At 45.2% G+C, this 22,839-nt stretch overlaps 1 protein-coding gene across 3 annotated transcripts in view; it reads right to left on the bottom strand.

Moving 5' to 3' along the window:
• Window positions 1-5,108: 5,108 nt before the first annotated feature.
• The window catches only part of unc5db (unc-5 netrin receptor Db), a 298,267-nt gene continuing 280,536 nt past the window's right edge, over window positions 5,109-22,839 (bottom strand). For all 3 annotated transcript variants that reach the window (XM_069701513.1, XM_069701515.1, XM_069701514.1), the window contains 6 exons: window positions 22,570-22,741; window positions 14,711-14,938; window positions 10,790-10,939; window positions 9,912-10,076; window positions 8,302-8,480; window positions 5,109-5,715 (listed from right to left, as the gene is read on the bottom strand). In XM_069701513.1, the coding sequence (XP_069557614.1) occupies window positions 5,454-5,715; window positions 8,302-8,480; window positions 9,912-10,076; window positions 10,790-10,939; window positions 14,711-14,938; window positions 22,570-22,741 (1,156 nt within the window). In that variant the 3' untranslated portion in view covers window positions 5,109-5,453. The remainder of the gene's footprint in view (window positions 5,716-8,301; window positions 8,481-9,911; window positions 10,077-10,789; window positions 10,940-14,710; window positions 14,939-22,569; window positions 22,742-22,839) is intronic.

Here is a 22,839-nt window from a genome sequence, read left to right as displayed (position 1 = left end):
AACGATCGATGACCCACGAGAGTTGTTGTGTCGATCTCGCTGCGTCTTGATTGATTAGTTGTTTTTTTTTAAGGGTTTTAACGTGTAAGGTTGCAACATACAAACATGAGGGTTGAATAAATTTCACTCTTGGTTTTTTTTTTTAATCCACACGCACACACACACACACACACACACACACACACACACACACACACACACACACACACACACACACACACACACACACACACACACACACACACGCACGCTTAAACTAAGACACACCCCGCAGTGCGGAAATGAAGCCGTCGCGCATGACTGAAACATTACTCACACAGTCAGGTTGATTAGAGAAGAGAGCGCACAGAGCTTAGAGAATACAACCATGTTTGCAGTGTGACGAAAACAGCAGGTTGATGTTTAGAGGGAAAATAAATAAATAAACAACGCAACCCTACGAAACGTTTTCTTTTCGTTTCTTTGAGTCACAAAACAAACGCAGCATGTAAGCTTTCTGTACGTGCTTTAGTGCGAGTTGGTAGTGGTGATATTCTTGTTAAGAGAGATAAATGCTCCACTACCTGCCGAAAAGAGATTGACGGTGACCTTTGACCTTACTTGTCAAGCGATGTATGACCCCTAAAGCCCCGCCCCTTTTTACGACCCCAGGAAGGTAAGGAAGTAAGCAATTTATGACCCTTAACATATATACAGCGATGAGTTCTTTTATTTTTTCCGCTGACATTTTCACTTTTGGAACGAATTATCAAAAATGATAACATTATTTACCACACCGTGATTCTGAAAAAAATGATGCAAATACTTTGAACATAGCCTCTCTTTTCACGCGTTACACAATCCTCCAGAGGGGAAGTTATTGTTGTAACTCCCTAATCCCCGCTGTGCTGGGCTTGTTTTTCCCTTTAGGAGAGTGACGAGATTAGAAAATTATTAAAAATTCTACATTTAAATAAATAATCAACGTGAGTTGAGTTTCGATGGATGATGCAAAAAAAAATAACTTGCGACAAGTTGATCTTTCAACTGTACATTTATTTCCAAAAGGCTGCATATACATTTGCAAATTCTACTGTACAGAAAAACATCCAAAATGTCCATAATTATAGATACAATATACCACAAAGCTGCCCTGGCATTACCAAACATAGATGTTCAGCACTAGAAAAGCTCTGCAGCCTATTCAATATTATAATCTTAAATACTTTTTCAACTAATACCTTTAAATGTATGTCAGTATGATTAATTGCTCTTTTTTTTTTTCATCCCCATCTGTACTTTACAACATTCACCATTTACAGTAGTTAAACAAGGCACAAGAATAGTGATATGAAGCCGAAGGCCATGCGTGAAGCAAAATAAATAAATAAAAAATTAAAAAAAAAAAGAGAGCATGGGACCGACCAACTCGAGTGACGGAAAATGACGGTGAACTTTTTTTTTTATCTCGCGAAACAGGGTTAAATCTTACACCAAAGCATTATACATAGATGTTCGTGTATGCGTGCGTCTGAGCTCACTTTTAAAAGAACTGATTTTCAACACGTTAATGAGATTACAGAAGACGTAGCCGAAACACATCCAGGACGAAGGTTGAAACGTGGAGCGGGATGACGTGTACCGCGCAGACAGGATGCTCCGGATGCAAACATAAGCCACCGCAAAGCGTTACAAAAGCACACGTTTCCATATTTTTTATTTTTTGGACACTCTTTGCTTGCAGGGAATGAAAAGGAAAAAAAAAAAAAAAAATCCAGTTAGTCACAATTAAGGAAACAGTCACATTGGGAATAAAAATAAAAGATTACCTTTCTCATTCTTCACTTACCAGCTTCAATTACAGAAAAGATGAATGTAATTTGATCGGAAAGGCATAGAGATGATGCAGGAAACTAAAAATTAAAAAAATAAAAGAAAAGGGATAAAACCATTCACATATACAGTGTCGGATCAGAAATATTCAGTGATGTATTCAAAGTCGTTACATAATCCCTGATGACGGGACATATCCAAAATACCTTTAGCTTTTTCTATCGTAAAAATAGCCAACAGAATTGAAATTAGAGTAGAAACGTTCAAGAATTGGATTTGCAGACGAAGAAATGAGAATTGAGTTTATTTACCTTACAGTGAGGATTTTTTTTTAAACATCTTTTTTTAAGGTTAATTACGTAAATTGATTATGCAAATGGTCCATCGGTTGAAGGTACAAATTTGAAAGAAAAAGAAATCATCTCGTCGGATTCTTTTTTATTTTTTTATAGTACCCGATAGTGTGCAGAAAATCCCAGAGGTTCCTTTTAGTTCACTGCTTTTGAATTTTCAATAAAGCATCCACATCAGCGCAGATACTGGAGGAGAATTAGGATTCATGGGCCCCAAAGATGCGGAAAAAGCAAAAGATTGGCTCAACTTGGCGCTACAACGAAACAGGTAGCGTGTGCAAGCGGTCGCAATCACAAAATTTTAGCTGACGATTAATTGTCACGCAAATAAGCATAATTGACTGCCATTTTTTTTTTTTTGTTGCTACAAATCCGACATGTCACCTCCTAGTTCATTTTCCACTCGTGCCATCAAACCACGGCAGATTAAAGGGGGCGCAACGAGATGACGTCAATCAAAAAAAAAAGCGCCAGTCAAACCTCAAAGTGGAAAAAGACGTGGAAATGTGATATTTCTGTTAGTTTCATCCAGCTGTTTTTTATTTTTTTAGACAGATGACTGGAAATATATCTAGTGATTGTGCAAAAACGCTTGCAATCAGCTCAAATAATTGGTATCAGGTGATGATGTCATAATTGAAACCAGGGACGGCGTGTTGTTTTCATGTGTTTGCAGTCACCGTCAAATAATAACTCATTAAAATGACATAATCATATCATAAACCTGTTTTTATCCACATTTTTAATTTGCGCCAAAAACAAAAACAGGTGGACTTGCTGAGAATTATTGTTTTTAAATGGCAAAAAAAAAAAGAAGTAAGAATTGCAAAAATTCCCCTTTAAGCTCTGCAAGAAAGTTTAAAAGCATATCTATAAAAGCAAAACGCAATATAGAACGTAGCTAAAACTTGTGGTGTTTTTATGGTACATCACTGTAATACTGAAAAAAAAAAATCCCACGTTGAAAAGTGCTCTACTTATCCTAAAGTAATACCGACAGACTTACATGTACGCCGGCCGAGCCCCGTTTGTGACCTCGGCGCTCCACGCGTCGGCTTGTCATAGCCTGCTCGCAAGCTTATGTAATTAAAAACTCGATAAATACAAATCCAGCAGCCGGTCCCGTCAGTTGTACCCGGAACGAGAAAACCCACGTTTAAATCCGACATATCCAACCGACAGTGTCTTCTAACGCTGCTGCTCTTCTTCTTCTTTTATTCTCATAAATACGCGCCTTAAATGACAATTTCTTTCCATTTTTTTTTTTTTTTGTTGCTGAGACTAAACCAACTTTTAAATCCAATAAATCTGCCTGCTGTGTTATTTTAGAGCAGGTGCATTTATGTTTTTATTTCAGGCAAACATTTTGTTGTTTTTGGTGCACGAGTCCACAGAAATAGCTTTTCCCTCTTAAGTCGGCACGATGCAACGCCACCGAACGAAGGAAACACCTGAAACTTCCAACGAAGCGGCGAAACCGATCAGCGGTCGGTCCGTGTTAAAAACGAGACGCGACCCTTTCCGCACGCTCTCGTCTGTTCGACTGTAAATCGGCGAGTGTGATTCTCCCTTTTCCACGAGGACGTTTCACTCGCCGAGGTTTGGAGGCAGAAATGTCGGCGGCCCGTATCTCAAAACCTTGAAAGGAAGAAAAAAAAAAAAAAAAGAAAAGAAAAAAGAAAACTATTTCATGGTTAAATACCACAAAGAGTACGTGAGGGGGAGAAATATGCGGTTTCTTTTTTTTTTTTTGCATAATTTTGGTTCCGTTCGCGCGGTGTGCACTTCAAGGCCGCTACGAGACCAACTGTTATTTTAAGATATATGAACCTGGGAGTTGGTTTTTTTTAAAAAATATATTTTGATGTTAAAATGATTAATTAAAGTGTGAATTAAGTGGAATGAACGCCGCTTCGGTCGGGTAGAATAACAACACCGGGTTGCATTAAGATTAAAAGCTTTTTCCTTTATCTTAATTAGCTCCTATGCTTTGCGACTAACCAGCTCTTCACCGACCTGCCGAGGACACCTTTTAGAAAAATCCCCCCTCGGTGCGATTTTCCAAACGCCGTCGGTGCGCGTGAAGTCTGCAGCCGCGAAATGTCGAGAGTGTGAGTCCGCATGTGTGTGTGTTGAGGGTCAGGGGGGGGGGGGGGGTGGAGGAGGAGGAGGAGGAGGAGGAGGGGGGGGGCAGCCGGGTGTGTCGGAGTCTGATATGAGGTCTGCGTGACGGGTGTTAAACGGTGAGGAATTGGGACGATAGGACGCTCCGATTACGCTCCCCGCCGTGCCAGGAAACGATGACTTGCAGCTTCCTGCCTCCTCGATCGGCTCGGCGGAGGAAACTGGAACGAAAGCCGTGATGCCGCGGTTTTGAAATCTCACTCTGCCACATTAACGCCACGACCACGGCTTTCTTTTTGTTTTGTTTTTGCAAACGTGTGCGCCTTCAAAGTTACACTAGAGCTGATTTTTTTTTTTTTTGGCAAATATGTTTGTGTATCACGTCAACAACCGTCCTATCGATGTGTTCTTTTTTGTTGTTGTAGAGATGAAAATGGGTCCATTTTGTGATACCTGGCTTTGAAAGTTCACAGTCACAAACATTTAAGCAATCGGCAGCTTCCCCCCCCCACCTTTTTGAAAATATAATATTGGACATCCAAAAAAAAAAAAAAAAAAAAGTAAGCTGGTAAGTCCGCATTCGTTCGTGGAGACAGAGCGGGGGAGGATATCGGGTCAAATACGGGTGACTCTCAAAATGACGCCACAGTTAGGTCACCTCATTTGCATATAAGAGCCTCTATGCAAAATGTGTCCAGCTACCGAGTGGACTGCTGGGAAAGAAAAGCAAAAGATTTCGGAAAATAGCAGACGGGAAAGAGAGAGAGAAAAAAAAAAGGAAAGGGGGAACGAACGCACCGCCGCGTTAAAATAACGAACGAGTGAAGAATAAATGAACGTAAGAAGTGAGTGGAAAGGCAGAAAAAGAGATTTACAGTCCATCGTCAGACAGATTCCTAAAAGAGAGGTGGGGCGGATCCAGAGCGGGGCGCCGGCTCACCTCGACCCGGTTTGTGATCAGGTCGTCACCGTTTGGACCGCCGGCGCCTCCTGCTCACCGACGACCCCCCCGCCAGACCTTTCCGAGCGCGCCGCCGCGGTGCGTCTGTCCATCGCCGGCCGCGCGACACGGACGTACGCCTCAAGTCTGTCAGGTGTTTTTTTTTTTGTCGTGTGTGTGTGCGCGGGTTTTTTTTTTTATTTTCGTCTTTCCACCCTCCTCTCTCAGCCGGTGTATTCGGGAGCCGAGTCCTCCGCCTTCGGACGGGCCGGCTCGCCCGTCCCGCGCGGGCCGCTCGCTTCTATGTGATTGAAGTCCGACTCCGGCTCGTCCTGGTCCTTGGGGGAGCTTCTGGAGTGGATCTTGCCAATCTCCTCCAGGGCGCTGGCTAGGGAGTCGAGGTCGGCGGTGTCCTGGTGCCGAGCCTCCCACAGGCTCAGTATGACCGCCGAGGGACTCCGCTGCTTCGCAAAGTAGCCCAGGTTTCTGCGGAGGAAGAGCACAAACCGCAAATTACCAGCGATGCAACAACGCCGCATTTCAACTACCCGTCCAAAAAAAAAAAAAAAACACATCGGGAGCTTCTCTGAAATGATCTGCCGACCAACGTGAGCGCGTGTTGTTGAGGGGGGAATAAATGACCCCGAAAGCAGCTCTCTGGAGACACGTGTTGTTGGTTTTTTTTGCCACTGTAGAAAACGTTTTTCTTTTTTGGTGCATCAGCCAGAAAACAGACCTTCGTCGTCAGGTTATTTGATCCAGTACCCACACGGTATACATCTACGCTGTGATTATCCACACCGCGTCCTGCGAGAGGTTTCGTGCTGCAGTTTGACAGCGACTCACTTCGCCGGGATCTAAAACTGACAGAAACGACCACTTTGCCACCTGACGGCGAATCAGTCTGTCGACACGTCAACGAATTACGTTCAAACGGCGGATTTCATTTTACACGAGATTTGATCCGTCGTTTTTTTTTAAACATTTTAACGATCAGATGGAAAAAAAACAACCCTCTACAACGGGAGTCTCCAACAAGTCGCTGGCAAGAATGTGGACTTACTTCGCGTGGGCCGGCCAGGTGTATTTTGGTGATCCATTTCTGTATTTCTTTTATCGATTTAGTTTTTAATCTTTCCGAAGGAATTGACACAATCGAATAAAAGAAGGACACGATCGCCCCCCTCCCCCTCCCTCCCCACAAACTCCTCCCCTTCGGGAAACACAGAGATCAGAGGACGTAAACACAGCGAGAGACTCTCACGCCGAGCCGGAAAGAAAACGGCTGCTCGTGTATTATAAGTAAACAACATTAATGCGATATTTACGGCCGGACTGCAACAGAAAAGAGCGTTCGGTCGGCTGAATGCTGCGACTTTTCCAAATTGAAAAGAAAGAAAAGATCGAATGCGTAACGCTCGGCGTGTTAAGCGGACAAAAGGGAAGTTACTTTTTTTTTTTTTAGGATGGTACGCGGACAGACAGAAAAATGTACACGAGTGAGTAAATAAACGTTGTTTTTGTTGTCTTTGACAGATGTGACTAACTTCATCGACTGAAATCATAAAGAAATGCAGGCAGAAAAAAAGAAACCTGCACATGCTGTTGAATCGAAGCTAGAAAATGCGTGTTGAGTATCAATTTGTTGTCGTTGACATAAAATAAGCTGACTCAGCTGGTTTGGGTGGAGCTCAGCTATGCGAGTAATATTGTTAATAAACACGAGTAGCTCTCGGACACTTTCATTTTGTCAAAGTAGCTCTGAGAGGAAAAAAAAACCCAGATATAATATAGATAAATAGAAAATAATCAGGTGTTGCGATCACACGTGTGATGTATGCCTCGTTAGATGATGTGTTACAGCGAATCAAAAATGTATTACCAACATGGTCCACAACACTCCAACGTTTCAGCCAGAAAATCAAAAACCACGGAGCCCATATGGGTTCAGAAAATCCACTTATTATTTCCGTGACTGTAAATTAATTGAACTAAACGGAGCCTCACGGCGCAGCAAGCACAACCATCTGCTTTTTAACATCGAGCAAGAAAAAAAATTAAAAAATCAAATAAAAGTATAACCTTACAGGACTATTAAAAAAAAATACAATCAGGAATAAATTAGCATCGCAATTGAGGAGTAATTACAGGCAATATGGAGTTTTTGGTTTTGGATTTCATTCTCAGGTTACTGCCGGAGTGAAGGAAGAGGAGCTTGTTGCCATGCCAATATACAGTTGCCCTGCGTTTCCACGGATCACTTCGGGGTGAGTCCAGCGGGGGGCAGTGTTTCACTGCTGCTGCCTCGCCAGAGAAATAACAGCGAGCAGCATCATGAAAGGCCGCAGCCATTTGGTCACATCAGGCTCGGTTCAAAGCCGCCACCGACTTGGAGAGCGAAAGCTTATCTGGATAATTTGGAATCCCGGCGGACTCTTAGATACCGGCGTCTCATGAATCAGGCACTTAACGGGAGATTACACCCGCCACAAACCGAGCAGACGCAACAACTGGGCCGAGTTCAAAAAAACATAAATTACAAAACAAATACCTGCATCGTAAATGCATATTTGCATTCGATGGGAGGAACAATCAGGTGACAAGAAAGCGATCGCAGCTTCACCAGAAGGGCAGAATCAACATTTCCGTATCACGCCGGTTGATCTCTTTTTCTATTTTTTGTTTTTAAAAAAAAAAAAAAAAAAAAAAAGGAAATTGGATAATGAGGTGAGAACGAACCCCGCAGCGGGCGCATGATGTTTTCACAGCGTCCGACAGACAACGCGCAGTCGCCTATGTGTCGCCAAGGTTACACGATTAGTCGGAAAGACGAAAAGCTTCTTCTTTTTTTTTTTTTTTTTTTTAAGAGTCCAGCCAGCCACATTTTAGGAGGTCGTCGACCGTCGCAGGGAGCGTCGTCGTTCTTGTCGGCCAGTGTTCGAGGCCGAAAACACACACACACACACACACACACACACACACACACACACACACACACACACACACACACACACACACACACACACACACACACACATCACATCTCAGAGAGGATGCACATCACACACTCACCGATCTAAGTGGAGTTTCTGGGCTAAGAGCTGCCAGTCCTTGCCCTTGGCGTTGGCAGTGTCGAAGGTGGCGCAGATCCTCTGGCGGATGGACAGGGGGATTTTGAAGGCCTTGGGCCCCGTCTGGGACGTGACGGTGCAGTCTGTCTGCATAAAAAATGGAACCGACTCCTTTTCGGTCTGGGAAGGAAAAAAAAAAGAACAGAAACGGGAACAGTCAGATGGAGAGGGTGGGGTTGGTCTACAATCAATTAATGACTTGATTATGACCCTCCGCCCTCCACCCCGAGTCCGTCTTTCCATCGTTTTCCTCGTCTTCCATTTGCGTTTAATGGAACCCGACCGGATAATCAGCGCCGCCGACTGTTTTATCTCGACGTGCCCAACTCCTCACGTCCAACTCGTGAGAAAAAAATAAAAATAACAATCGAGCTCAATTCGGACGGAAGCTCGATTAACGGTCTCACGCTTGAGGGAATAAGCAGCTATGAAAGCGCTTCGCTGGTGTACGAGATATCGATCCAATCCGGTGACCAACAACGTAAAAATAAAAAAAAAAAATCATGGTTTCAGAAGCGTGAACTCATTTTTTTTTATTTCCGTCAGACGAAGCCCGACTAATCATCGAGGAGGGACTTTAATCAAACAGTAAAAAAAAAAAAAAAGTAGTTGTAAATAGTATTTCACCCGTGTCTGACGGTGAGTTTAAATAGCGTCGCAGTGGCCTTGACGTGGGGACGAGCGTGTTCACGACCGGGTGCGGATAAAAACAGCAGTCGGGGTTAAAAATCAACGAGCGACACTCTCTTCCTCCTCGACGACGAATGTCAAGGTGCTCTCGGAGGGCGAATTTTGGCAAAAACTCCTCGCTGCTCCGGTGGAGCTGCTCAGCGGCTGACAGAAGACCGTTGTCTCAACCGGGAGCCGCTCTCGGGTGGCGTCGGTGGGGGCTATTTGCTGGAAACACGCGTCTCCCCGGACGAATTAAGTAAAAGAAATAAAAAATAAAAAGACATAGCCGCGGCGAACGGCTGGACGTCGTGTCGTCGATGTTCAGCACCAATCTGTGAAAAAGGACAAAAAATACAACAAAAAAAAAAGAATGAAAAAAGGAGCGTCCTCCTTGCTCGAGGGAAGACGGGCTCGGCTCGGCGCCGCGGAAGGTTGCGGGTTCGATCCCGCCCTCGGACGCCGATCCGGGAAACAGATTTGGACTTGCTGGCGCAGCGACGAGATGGGATACTGTGAGTAATACTACGTAGTATAACAGTACTGCAGTACGCTACTAGCAGAAGGCTGAGTAAAGGTTAAAAAGAAACCAACACACATACGCGTGGGCGAACAGCTGCACGTCATAGCACCAACCACGTTTAGCACCAATCTGCGAAAAAAAAAAAGCACCGAAAAAAAAAAGACAGGAAAGAGGAGCGTCCTCCTCGCTCTATTAATAACGCAGCGCGAGCTCAGGAGAGCTGGCCCCTGCTGTCAGTGGACACGCTCCTGGAAGGTTACATAAAGGGTGAGTAGGGGTGGCGGGGGGAGGAGGGGGAGTGAGACGACGACACCACCACCACCACCCCACCACCCTCCCGCAGCTGCCGGCAGCCTCACCTCGGCCACGGCCGTGTAGACCTGCAGAATCTGCTCGTGACCTTTGACCTGGCGCACGCTGATCTTGCAGGAGAGCTGGGCGGTGGCGGGGCTGTATCTCTCCAGAGAGAAGGCACAGTGCAGAGGCTGCTGGTTGCTGCACCACACTTGGGGGAAGGAGAATTCCTGAAGGAAGGCAGAAGGTAAAAAAATAAAAAAAAAAGATAAAAGAAGAGGCACATCAGAGACAGCAATGTGAACACACGCTTGAAAAAAACAACAACAACAACAACAACAACAACAAAAAACGTGCGCTTCGACGTAGGGACGGGGAGACACGAGTTTTTAAATATCCGTTATAATCTACGAAATCGATTCGTTTCCGTAGCTTCATATATTTATGGGGTGAAAATAACTGGCGAAAAGAGTCCCGATGAGGTTTACGAATACAAATCCCGTTACCGGCGAAGCTCGCGGTCTAACTGTACTGTAACGCAGCGAAGGGGAGGAGGAGGAGAAGGGACAAGAAAAGGATCGGAGACGGAAACAACGGGGCGCCTTAAAGATCCTCCTTGACATACGGCCGTGTTGCACCGGAGGTTGGAAGAGTAAAAGTGCAGTGAAGTACAAGTCGGAGCCAATCAGAGGATGTCACGCTTAATTAACAGAAAAACAAGCGCAAACACATCCCGGCTCTCTTCACACCGTTCGATTGATCCGCTTTGGCTCCGAGGAACAACCAAAAAAAACAGCATCTTGCAAATTAGCACCTACAAACTACAAACACACACACACATATATATATATATATATATATATATAGAGAGAGAGAGAGAGAGAGGCTGTAGTATCCGCTGTGTGTTCTCGTTTGTGGCATTGTCGGTCGTCGCCGCGGTTACCTGACATGTGGTAAAGGGTTTAATGCTCCACAGGAACTGGGGGACGTCCTGGATGGACACCTGCAGGCTGAAGGTGTTCGCTCGGAAAGGCAACGTCTTTGGCTCCTCGAGGAGCCGACCGCCTCGGGTCCTCTCCGCGGCCACCACTCCCTGAGGAGCGAAGGAAGGAAGGAAGGAAGGAAGGAAGGAAGGAAGGAAGAAAGAAAGAAAGAAAGAAAGAAAGAAAGAAAGAAAGAAAGAAAGAAAGAAAGAAAAACAAATAAAAAGGAGAGATGAGGAAAAAAAAACCAACAACGGTCTCTTTCTCTTTTTGAAGGCCGGTAATGTTTTTATTTTATTTTTTTATTTTGGTGCACGGTGAGCGACCGGACAACGCTTTACGTTGCAGCGTATGCGGCTGCAGCTCGGACGTGTGACGACATCGTTCGAAACTGATCCGAAGCCGTACGAGACCGCCAGGATGGAAAGCCGTTCCCCGTGGAATCGCCGACGACGGTCAACCCGACACGCCGCGATTTTTGAGGCGTCTTGAGATCACGTTGTGACGCCAAAAAAAAAAAAAAAAGAGAAGTTAAAGTCGGAACATCCAAAATTCCTTTTTTCAAGCAAGAATCCAACCAGGAGACTTCAAATGGAAGTTATTTAGTTCGCGTACGTGAGACTTGATTTCCTTTACGCTGAGATTTTGCCAAAGAAAAGATCGTTTTCAGTCCAATCTGTTGCGTTTAATTGAGACATTAATGGACTCTGATTCAGTTTTTTTTTTGCTCATCAAGGTTTTTAAGTGTTAAAACTATTTTACTGACCCCCCCCCCCCAAAAAAAAAAACAAACAGACATAAATAATGAAATCTGAGGTATAAAATGAAGGAATTTAATCTTCACTTTTATTTCTGTCTTTTTTAAGTTTTTTTTTCCTTTCGTACAGTTTTGTGAAATGATGCGATGAAACGTGCAACCTTCAAAATGAGATCATTTTCTCTCGCTGGCACCTTTTGTTTTTTTTTTTTTTTGGGGTAAGACAGTGTGGGTAGTACTTGCAATTCTCTTTTGTAAAAACTGACCGCTTGAATATGACACGTGCGGTTCACTCATTTCAGGCAATTCTGAACGCCACTCGTCGGCAGCTTGTTTGACACGTTTTAAAGAGAAATTACATTTCCGAACAAACCGGCGACCAAAAATGAGACAAATCCTGGAGTCACGAATGACTGTGATGATAAAAAAAATAATAATAAAACAGCACTGTATTCACCATTGAAATGAAAAAAAAAAAAAAAAAACGCATTATTTCCAGTTGATGATGATGTCATTCGGGAGCGATCCTTTGCCGAAGGTTGAGGTGCCGGCAGAATATTAATGCGGGTGGTATTTGCAGGTTTGAGCTCGTATCCGCCGTCTCTCCGGCACCGCGCGGAAAGCTGCGACCTTGGAAATGGACTTACTAGTGGAGGGGAATTATTTCTGCCGGAGCAAATAACACGCCACCTTTTTTTTTGTCTCCGGTGTCGCAGGTGACACGGGAAAATAAAGACTTGGAAGTGAGTGTTTATATTTGGAAAATGAGGCGTTTCTGTAGCAGAAAAATCCAATCCGAAGCCTCTCTTACTCCCAGCTGAGGAACAAATATCTTCCCTCGCACCAGTGTTTGTGTTGCACCAGGCGTCCTGTTGATCCAGAATCCGGTCTGTGATTGACTTTGTGCCGGAGCTCGGAAAGACACACACACACACACACACACACACACACACACACACACACACACACACACACACACACACACACACACACACACACAGCGGCGGTGGTGCTAACAGACAAAGAGCCCGAGGGACGCGCTAAACCCCCCCACCCCAAAAAAAAAAACTCCGGCATCTGCTCGGCAGGCTGGGAATTCGTAAAGCAAATCCAGAATGCGTTTTAAAGCCAGCTGCCGCTGACGGCTGCGTCATGACAGGGAAAGGCGGTCGGGAGTCAGTCACGAGGCTCGCGGCGGCGGCGCTCCGTTGATGGCAGTATTGGGAAATACAATCCATATTTATGGAGAACATAGTTATTCTGGCAACTCATTGGATTTTCATTGGATCTATTTTCTGCTGAAAAAAACACGACCTAAAAAAAAAAAATCTCTTGCCGTCGGTAGATTATCCAAATGGATACAGCATTAAATAAATAATAATTGCTGCAATTGAATTTCTGAAAATGTGATTTTAAATACCGGAGGAGCCACCAATAAAAAAAAAAAATCCATTCCCCATTCCATTTCAGAGCCAGATATCTCAAAAACTCAATCAAATAAAAGAAAACTGAGTTTGGTCTCGGTCCGATAACGCCGACTCACGCAAGCTCTACCGAAACGTTCGATCGGTTCAATTCAACCCGAGTCCGACCTCTCGTTCGGCCTCTGGCCCGGCAGCATCGAGGCGCTGGGGGGAGAGTCCGTCCGACGGCGGGAATTCATCGGATACGAGTCGGCCGAACGGGAAGGCGTCGGCGTTCATAACTACGTGCGGATTTGTTGATTTTTATCGATTCGAAAGTGAAACCCAGAAAATCTGAAAACTAGTCGGAACGTATAAATAGCAGGAGATTTGTGCGACTCAAACAGCTGGCTGTGGAGATTACGCTTCACTGAGCGCAGCAGAGGAAGAAAAAAAAAAAAGAGACTTGAAGCGTAAAAAATACACGAGGTCGTCGTGTGACACGTGGATGAGCCTCTCTGAATCTGTGAGGATCGACGCGTTCGAGGGAACGTATCCGGTGACGGACATAAAAAAAAAAAAAAAAAAATAATAAGTTTTCTCGACCTTTCAACGAACTGATCTTTTAAATCTGGACGAGCATTCGACCACACGCGGAGAGTGCAATGGGCTGTAAACGCTCGCTCGAGCCTCTTTTCCACCGCGCTACAAATTGCGGTTAGTACCTGGTGCTATTTTTTTTGGGCGTTGGTATATTAACGGCGCCGTTTTTAAGGGGTTGCTATCCGCAGCGGAGAACGAAGAAGGTAAGTAGCTGGTATCAAAAACCAATTGAGTCAATTTTATGTCAGAAAACGCATCATTTTTATTTTGCTCTGTTTTTGGTCTCCACCAGCTGTTGAAGAAATGATCGGTCTCAAGCTGCTAAATGCTCTACTATCTTCACTTTCTAGTCGCTAACTTCATCTCCCTTTAGGTTCTTGGTAAGTAACATTCAGTGCGGTTATCAGGCCTTTTTAAAAAAAAAAATTTTTGTTGTTGTTTAAAACAACTTCATGCCTCCTGAGAATGACCAAAAACAGTAAAGTTGAAAACTATTCAAAACGCCCCAAAAACCAAGCTAAAAGGAGTTAAAACGCTACGAGGAGCCAAAGGAAAAATGGTCCGGTACATTTGGGTGATCAGTGAGCATACCTTTTCAAATTACACGCGATCCATAACTTTTAAGTAAAAGTATTGATCGGCGTCGCTTTAAGTCCGTGTGAATCATGTCAAAGGGACAATATGAATAATTAGTTCACACATTCTTCTGCTGCAAAATGTGAAGAATAGCTCTTCGCTGTACATGTAAAACAAAACAAAAAACGAGAAGAAAAGAAAAAAAAAATCAAGAAAAATGAGTCAGAATTCTTGGCCACGGAAACGAGTCTATACGGAGCGAAGGTTCCACCTCAGCGGCCGTTTCTTATTACACCGACCGACCCGGCATTAAATTACCTTTGCTCGGGGAATTAGCAGCTTATAACCTCAGACTCGGCACAAGGAAGCCGAAGCCTAGTCGAGCCTGTTATTACCGACCACGTGCTCGTTATGAAGAAACGAAACGTCGTAAAACTTAAAAAAAAAAAAAAACAATCACGGCTCAACTCGACCTTCGCTGGATATAAACAAAAGAGGGGCCAAAACATGGAGCCGAGCACCTCGACCGCCCCGCCGCTCACCTGAAAGGCGTGCGGCGTGTCGTCCACGCAGTAGACCCGCAGGCTGTAGCTGGCGGAGCCGGCCTCCATACTCCCGAACACGGCCAGCTTCAGCCTCTTGACAGCAGCCTGCGTCAGGGGCTCGCCCACCAGGGCGTACGAGCCCGGCTGGTCCAGCAGCAGGTGGCAGCTGGTGGAGTCCATCAGGCAGTAACAGGAAGTGGACTCCTCCTCCACGGACATCATTTCCTGGAACAAAACAACAGAGGCCGGACGTGAGGCGAGCGTCTCTCTCTTCAACTTTCGTCTCGACTGCGCGGAACGCAATGTTGTTGTTTTTTTATTTGTTTTTTTATTCGCTTTCTCGTTAGGTTTCTCACGAAGGTCATCGATTACAGAAAGAGTTTTCATGAATGATTGTGAAGCGCTTATTGTTGAGGATTTTTTTATATATTTTTTTAAGACTCGGGTACATTCTTTTATTATGTGTTATGGAGGAGAAACTTGCGGAACAAAAGCATTAGACAGTCAAATTACAAAGAAAGATTGGTTCAACCTTCGAAAGCTGTCCGATGTCAATCATCTGACTAATGTTAAGGTTTACTGCTTAGAGGAAAATGAGGGGGGAAAATAAAACTGATGTAAAATGTAAAATGAGTTCAACAGTAAAAACGGCTTCAGGTGTCCCATCGTGAATGTTGTGGGGGGAAAAAGCCCATTGACCGGGGAAGTAGAAGTTCACGGCTTTTCACACGTCGTCTCCCGGACGCGTGTTTCCGAGATCACAACACAGAGAACATCTGTTTAAAAATATCGTTATGCCTAACCGCTGGATTCATTTTAGCTGAAATCAATTTTAAATTTGAGTGTTTTTTTGGGATTAACCCTTTCCACGCTGGAGGTCCCCATCAGGCCACAACTGATGTTAAAACTTATTTTTCATCAAACGTTTCCCGAAGGATTGGCCTTCATTTCTGTTGCGTCATATTTTGGTTGAGAAAGTTCAATAACGTCAGTGTTTACTGAGTCATAGACAGAAGACTATTTACTCTCCAGCATAAGCAGGTTGACTACTGCCCATTTTCTGAGGAAAACTCATTACTGTGCGGTACGTTCTTGTGTATGACGCTGATGGTTTATGTTTTTCTATTCTCCCGACTCTCTTATATTCAACGCAATTCACAGCTCTTCCCCGTGTCTGTAAAATCACCGCAACTCTTCGGGATGCCTTTATTAATCATTTCAAGTCCGTCGCGGAAATCAGAAATAAATCAGACTTTATGTCGCGCGCTTGTTTCGAGGCGTTTTCGGGCGGCGGAGGAACCCTTCAGCCGAGATAACGCCGGGCTGCTCAAGTCCACGGAAGAGCTAAATATTCATGCCGAGAGCCGCAGACATATCATGACCAGAAAAAAAATGGGGCAAATGTATACAGTGGAATGGATTATGGATTATGGATCGTGGTCCACTGCTGCTGAATAATGACGGGAGCGACGTAACACAGGTTTTGAATCACAGATGAAGAAAAAAAAAAAAAGAAAAGAAAAGAAAAGAAAAGCCACCCAGGTTGTTAGCGGTCTCCGGAGAAATGTAGAGAAAACCATTTCCGACATGAGTGATGGCGTTAGTACACAGCAGAACACAAAATACTCATTATAAACAATACGGACTGTTTTATTTATGGTGTTTATGGCGGCAACAGCAGCTGGAAAGCACTTTATCATTTACAGCTGGAATGAGGGAATCCTTTTCTTTCCTTTGGTGCCCTTTCCTATCTTTTCTTTTCCTTTCCTTTCCTTTCCTTGGATTTCCTTTCTTTGCCTTCATTTTCCTTTCCTTGAATTATGTTTCCTTTCCTGTCCTTGGATTTCCTTTTGTTTCCTTCCCTTAACTTTCCATTCCTTTACCTTCCCTTACTTTACCATACTTTTCCTTTCCAATGACATACAGCATAATTTATGACCAGCAAACATTTGTAACGATCTACTTCCACGCCAGGAGGCGAGCTTCACCTGCATGAGAAGAATGAAGGAGGCAACGGGCGCCGCCGTATTCACCTTCTGATATCTTGCGATTTTCCGAAGCGTCTCACAACATTGTCACGCAGCGTCCCGCGATCCCTAAAATTAGCGAGCAGTCAGGATCAATGAAATCCACGTGATTGTACGATTTAATGAGGAGCTGCGAGAGCAAACAACGTGCTAAAACACAGCCCCGCGGAGCAGGAATTATTCCTCCCACAAATAATCACCAGTTAATCGGCAACACGCCAATTAAAAGTCACCTTATCGCGCTTTACAAGGCAGCGAAAATCTCCACATGCTGCTTTCATCAGCCGCATAACCGCATGCTTTTGTCATTTTGTAACATGTACCCGCAATTGTGTCGCAACAACGTGGAAAGTACTACCCCATCAAACGTGCTGCTTGCTTTAGTGTTTTGCTTCTTTTTTTGTGTGTGTGGAAATTACCATTTAGAAAAAAAAAACTGTTTGACATTTTGTGAAACACATCCGATTACAACTTCGCATGAAAGTATACTACATCGGCTATTGGCGGTTCTCGTTGGCACCGTGTCCGTGAATGTGCGCCGGGTTACTGAATACGAACGCAAGCAGAAAGTTGCCGGGCGAGCGCTGCACTTCAAAGACGTCTCCTTCTTTTTCAGCGATTAGTTTTTGTCATTTGTGAATCGACGGTCACAACGGACATCGGAAGCAACAGAATCCTTTATGCACCTCCGCCTTAGACTCTCCTGCATCTCACAGGACGACAACCAACGAAAAGGAGTTCCTGATTCGGCCAGCGATGAAGATTCAGGGTACTCGGAGAGACCTGCTGACACACTCATGTTCTTTCTGGACTTTTCGCGGGGTTTGACGCCGTCCTCGTCCTTTCGACGCGCAACAACCAGAGCGAGCGCTATTGCACTATTCAGGTTCGGTGAATTCGCGAATCATCAACCCATGCTCCCCTGCATCCTCATAAGCACAGCTTAACACAGCGCAATACGGCTTTGAATAATACGGCGCTGTGGCCGTGAAGTGCCGAGGAGTCTTCTGCGAGTCATGCGCATTTTAATGACAGCTGAAAATGAGGGTATTTTAATGGCACCGTGCATTCGCAGGTGTTACGCATCTCCCAGCCATTCTCTTCCTCTCTCTCTCTCTCTCTCTCTCTCTCCTTAGGTTAGACCCTCAGCCGGTAAGTCATTATTTCCTTTTAATATTGGAGCGAAACCTCAAAGCGACATGAAATCTCGTATTCATTCATATTCCCCGCCGCACTCTTTTCCCCTCTCTCGCTCGGAAACACTTTAGAAAGATCCGGAGAAATTGGCCTCTTACGCTGAAAAGAAATCTTTTCCTCTTTTTTTTTTTTTTTTTTTTTGTCACACAATAGCAAACGCAGAACGCTTATAAAAAAGAAGAAGAAAAAAAAAAGGGCAAGGTTAGGTAAACACGAGCCTGAACGCGGAGGCGGGAGAGTCGAAGAAAAATCAAAACCGATGGAGAGCGGCGGCACTTCTGCAAGCAAACAAGAACGGTAGTAAAAGAGTCCCTTCAAGAGCGACATAAATCTCCTCGAGTGACCCAAAGCGAGCCGGCGCGGTTCCTCATCTGCGGCGGCATCAGGTGGCTTTCCGAAGAGCGAGAGGCTCGTAAAGACGGACGCGGAAGAAGACGGAACAAATGGGGTAAGAGAGGTCAACCCGGGATCGGTTTCTGTAATCTTTGGTTTCCGTTTATGTGTAATTTCCATCTGCGTGTTGACCTCAGAGAAAAAAGGCCCTTTTCAGGCTGATTCGGGTGACCGGTTTTAGATCGCGCCGGCCTGTCGGAAAAAAAAAAAAAGAACAACAACCGTTTCCTGGAATATTGAGGAACCGTTACACTCCGAGTGAACTCTGCATTTACCGTCGTGGGCTGTAGACGGATGTAAGAAGGGTCTAATGTGACGTTTTGTGGATATTAGATAGGTACGTCTGGATTCAGTATCCCGACAACATCAAAAAGCTGACGGCGCGCTCGGAGCTTTTTTCGGACCGGATGGTGATCGATGAGGCCGGCACGGCGGCATCCAGAGACGGGGAAATACGGAGGAAGTTGAGACTTTCCTCCAAACTTCTACTTTAAACTAACTGGATTAAATGATAAAGCCGTGACGTAAGGGAAGATAGTGTTGCTGTGTGGTCGGTTGCACCAACAATAATATGAAAAAAAGGCTCGTCTCCGATTCGTTTTCTTGCTACGCCCTAAAAAAAAAGATCCTGACGGTTCGGATTTATGGCGTCAAGCTCTTACGAAGAGAAGACAACGGGACGCTGTGGGTTGTAACGTCGCTCGGTCGTGGACATGTAATTGCTATACATGCCGTATTTGGGTCATTTGTAAACTAAATGAACTGCGGCGGTGTTTTAATAGTTTGGTTTCGTAGAGCTATTTCGCAAAGAGGCAACCAACAGCGACGTCGCCCGTCGGTTTGTTGAACGGCCGTTAATGAAGCCTCGAGTTCGGATTTTGGCCGGCGCCATCTTCGCCGGTTCGGAGCGGTTCGGAGCAGGAAGTGACCGTATTTGGACGAGCTGGGGTGGGCACACAATCTGATTGGAAACCCGACGATACCGCGTCCCGCCCACCGATAGCTGTGACCTGACTGCAGCACAGGCCTGTCGATCAAACAGACACGCCCCCAAAAACAGCTCTTCTTGAAGAAGATTTTCGAATGAATGACGGGATTATTTTTAGACGGACCGCCAGAAAACGAATAAGAAGGAGCGACTTTAGCTAACAACACCGAGATAACTTGTAGAAAGAAATTCATTGAGTACGAATTTAATGAGAGAATTTGAATGGGAGTGTATGGAGCCGCAGGCCTTTTTTGGAGCCTCTAGTGGCCCTCGGTGGTATCGCAGGTTAAGCCCACTTTTGCATCGGCCTAATTTTTCAGACCCGGCAGCCGGACTTTTAACTGAAGCTTTATACCTTGACTACAAACAAACCTGTAAACTTTCTGAACACCCTCTCGAGAGAAACTACCGTGAGATTGTGCGGATGACGGTTCATTGTGTTGCATCTTTGCTTTGAGGTGTGCGTGCGGAGGGTGCCGCAACAGCTCTTGAATATTCTTTATGGCAGCTTAGAAAAACATTATTCAGGACAAAAGCAGACAATGCGGAGAGCAGGCAAATCCGGCCTTAAATAACAAGCTCTTTTAAGCGCTGACAACCACAACAGCCGGGGGGCAAACCTGCGCTATTCATTATTCTGACCCATGCTCAGCTTGCCAAAACTTTACGTCAGCTTTACATTTACATTCCCGCCTGACTGAATATTCTCTTCATTACCCCCCCCTCCACCCTCCGCCTCCCCCACACGTCTTGTTATCATTTCGCCGGTTGCTCGCTCAAAAAAAACAAAAAACAAAAAAAAACACAAGCAAATAATGCAAAGTGACGACAGCGATCGGGGGCTTGTGATGCCTTTTGGGTTTGAGATTAAGCTCTCGGGACTTCATCCAGACCGGTAAAAAAAAAAACCAAAAAAAAAACAACAACACACAAAACAATCTTCTTCGCTGGAGGGGAAGAAGAAGAAGAAGAAAGAAAGAAAAAAAATATATAAAATAAAAGGCTGACACTGCTGGAATGAAAAACACACACACAAAGAGCTTGGGAAAATACAATGCGTCCACTTACAGAGCATCGGAGCGGAGATAACATGAAACGCAAAAATATCGGGTGAGTGTTTGCACCGCTCGGCTGTGAGTCGATGTGTGTGTTCAATGTGTGTGTGTGTGTGTGTGTGTGTGTGTGTGTGTGTGTGTTGTGCGGAGGCAAAACGGAGAGTCGTGGTCAGCAGAGAAACAATCTCCGTGATTCTCCTCCTGATTGCTTCGCGTCTAAATTCACCGCGCCGTGTCGTTTCCTGATCTACTAATCAATACTTGCCTTGTCTAACTGCCCCCTGTTGTAACCCCACCACCACCACCACCACCACCACCACCGACAACACCTCCCCGCTAGTCAACCCCCCCACCCCCTCCACCAACTGACTGACAGCAGCCATGCATCTTCCCGGCCATTACGCGCCGTAATTGTTTCTTTATTTTCCTTCCCGCCGGCGTTACCCGTGTTACCCCTCCGGACCAACTGGAGAGCGCGAGGTCGGATCGATCGAGCTCGGCCGAAGCAAAAACAAGCCCTCGGCAGTCTTTCAAGGTTTCGCACGTAACTCACCGGTCACGTTTCACGCCGACTGCCTTCTTCGACGCGCCGAGCGAACGTCACGTGAAGGTCGGCGAACGGAAAAGGGAGACAGCCGAGGCAACAACCAGGCGGGCGATCGAATGTCCAAGGAGCGCGACGTCGACATCCATTTAAAAAAAAAAAAAAAAAAAGTGCCTCTGCTCTGCTCTAATGGACGGCGGAGTACCAACGACCTCGAGGCCAACAACCAGGTAAAACACCAACCGGTCACGACGCTGAACGGCAGCGAGAGTTGAGGTCACCGCTGGACTCACCGCCGGGCAGGAAATAAGCTGCGCGAGCGGTCTCCGCTAGCATGCCGATGGGTTTACGCGTTAGAGGCCAGATCATCACGCAATTTTGTAAATTAAAAAAACAAAACAACAACAACAACTAAAAACAACCCTATCAATAAACAGGATCCACAAGATTACCAGCACCGGCGAGCAAAGTGGCGACGGTACCGAAAAAAGGAACCGCGGATGGGCGTTGATCAAAGGTCGCCGTGGTGACCGAACTTTTGCAGCGATCGCGCCGCGAACGGTGACTTTGGCATTTGAAAGGTCGCCTGCGCGCACGTAAACCGCGAAACAACAACAGACGGAGCGACATATTACCAATCTTGTAAAAGCTTTGATGACGCGGAGTAACTTTAGCGTTTCATTTTTTTTTTTTTTTTCATTTTCCAGTCGTGTTTCTGGAATTAAAAACATTTATTTGGAACCGTGTGTCCGTTCGGACCAACGAAAGCACGCCAACTGTATTCCCTCTCTTTTAGCTCTGGTTTTGGTCTCCACCAGAAACTTTCCTTTGGAGTGGTTTTTTTGGAGCTCCTGTCAAAATGTCCCGCCCGTTTCCGCTCGCAATTCAAGTCCGAATCCAGTTATCGCAAACCAACGTTAGCATCACGACGTCTCCCTATCTGGCATTGCGGATGCAAAAATGTTATTTCAAAAAAATATTCAAACGATGAACAACACATTTTTTTCCACCATCGTAATGTGAGGTGTAGATTTAGTAACTGTTGTTAAACAAAGTTTTACTTGTTGTTGTTTTTTGTGTTATCTTTAGAAAAAAACAAAAGGTTTCTGAAACCATAAAACTCCTCCAACACTCGACCAGAAATAAAGGAACTTGTCTGTTAGTGTGTTTTACGCTCCAGAGATGCTCTCACAAAAATTGTGGCAGCTCATCTGGAGTGAAACAAAGCGGTCAGCGGGTGAAAACTGGTTTCATTTCCGTACGACTGTAATTTGCGTAAATATAATTAATTAGCCACCGGTATTAATTTCAGACGTCAACATTTCAACGCCAGATGGAGACATCGCGACAGGAGAGCGCAGCAGTTTTTTGGACGTTTTGATTTCTACGCTTGTCTTCTTCAAGTGTTGCACCTGCAGTTCAATACGATTTACGGTCAAGGGTTGAGGTTTTTTTTTATTTTATTTTTTTATTTTACCGCAAACGTGAAGAGTGCTGCCTTTTCCACCCCGCCTTCAAACCTGCTGACATTTACCAACGAAAAGAAAAAAGAAGAGAGCCACCGAGGGAAAAAGAAACAACAGCCGAACGGCTGAGCCCGAACCGAGAAGCGTGACGGGCCGCGACCCGACAGGTGTTTGCGTTGGCCTCACCTCCCATTTGCTGTCCGGTGTTTTCCTCTTCAGCTGGATGTTCCAGTTCTCGGCGTCCACCTCGGCGCAGTGGGCGATGGTGATGGCCACCGGGCTGAAGAGGTCGAGGCCGGGGGGACCGTAGGTCACCTCCGGGCCCAGGAGGATCTCACAACCTTCCAGTGTTTGGACACTAAAAGAAAACACACACGGTTAGTAAATGCAACACGGCGTCAAACAAAAAAAAAAAAAAAAAAAAAAGAAGTCCTGCAGAGAACCGATAGCGCCGGC

Source organism: Brachyistius frenatus, unplaced genomic scaffold, assembly GCF_029030835.1.
Source record: "Brachyistius frenatus isolate BFR_SWC_R1_liver_20210118 unplaced genomic scaffold, ASM2903083v1 Contig_37, whole genome shotgun sequence".
In the NCBI taxonomy this organism is placed as follows: Eukaryota; Metazoa; Chordata; class Actinopteri; family Embiotocidae; genus Brachyistius; species Brachyistius frenatus.
Note: the sequence above shows the minus strand (reverse complement) of the source record. Positions and strands in the feature narration are given on the sequence as shown.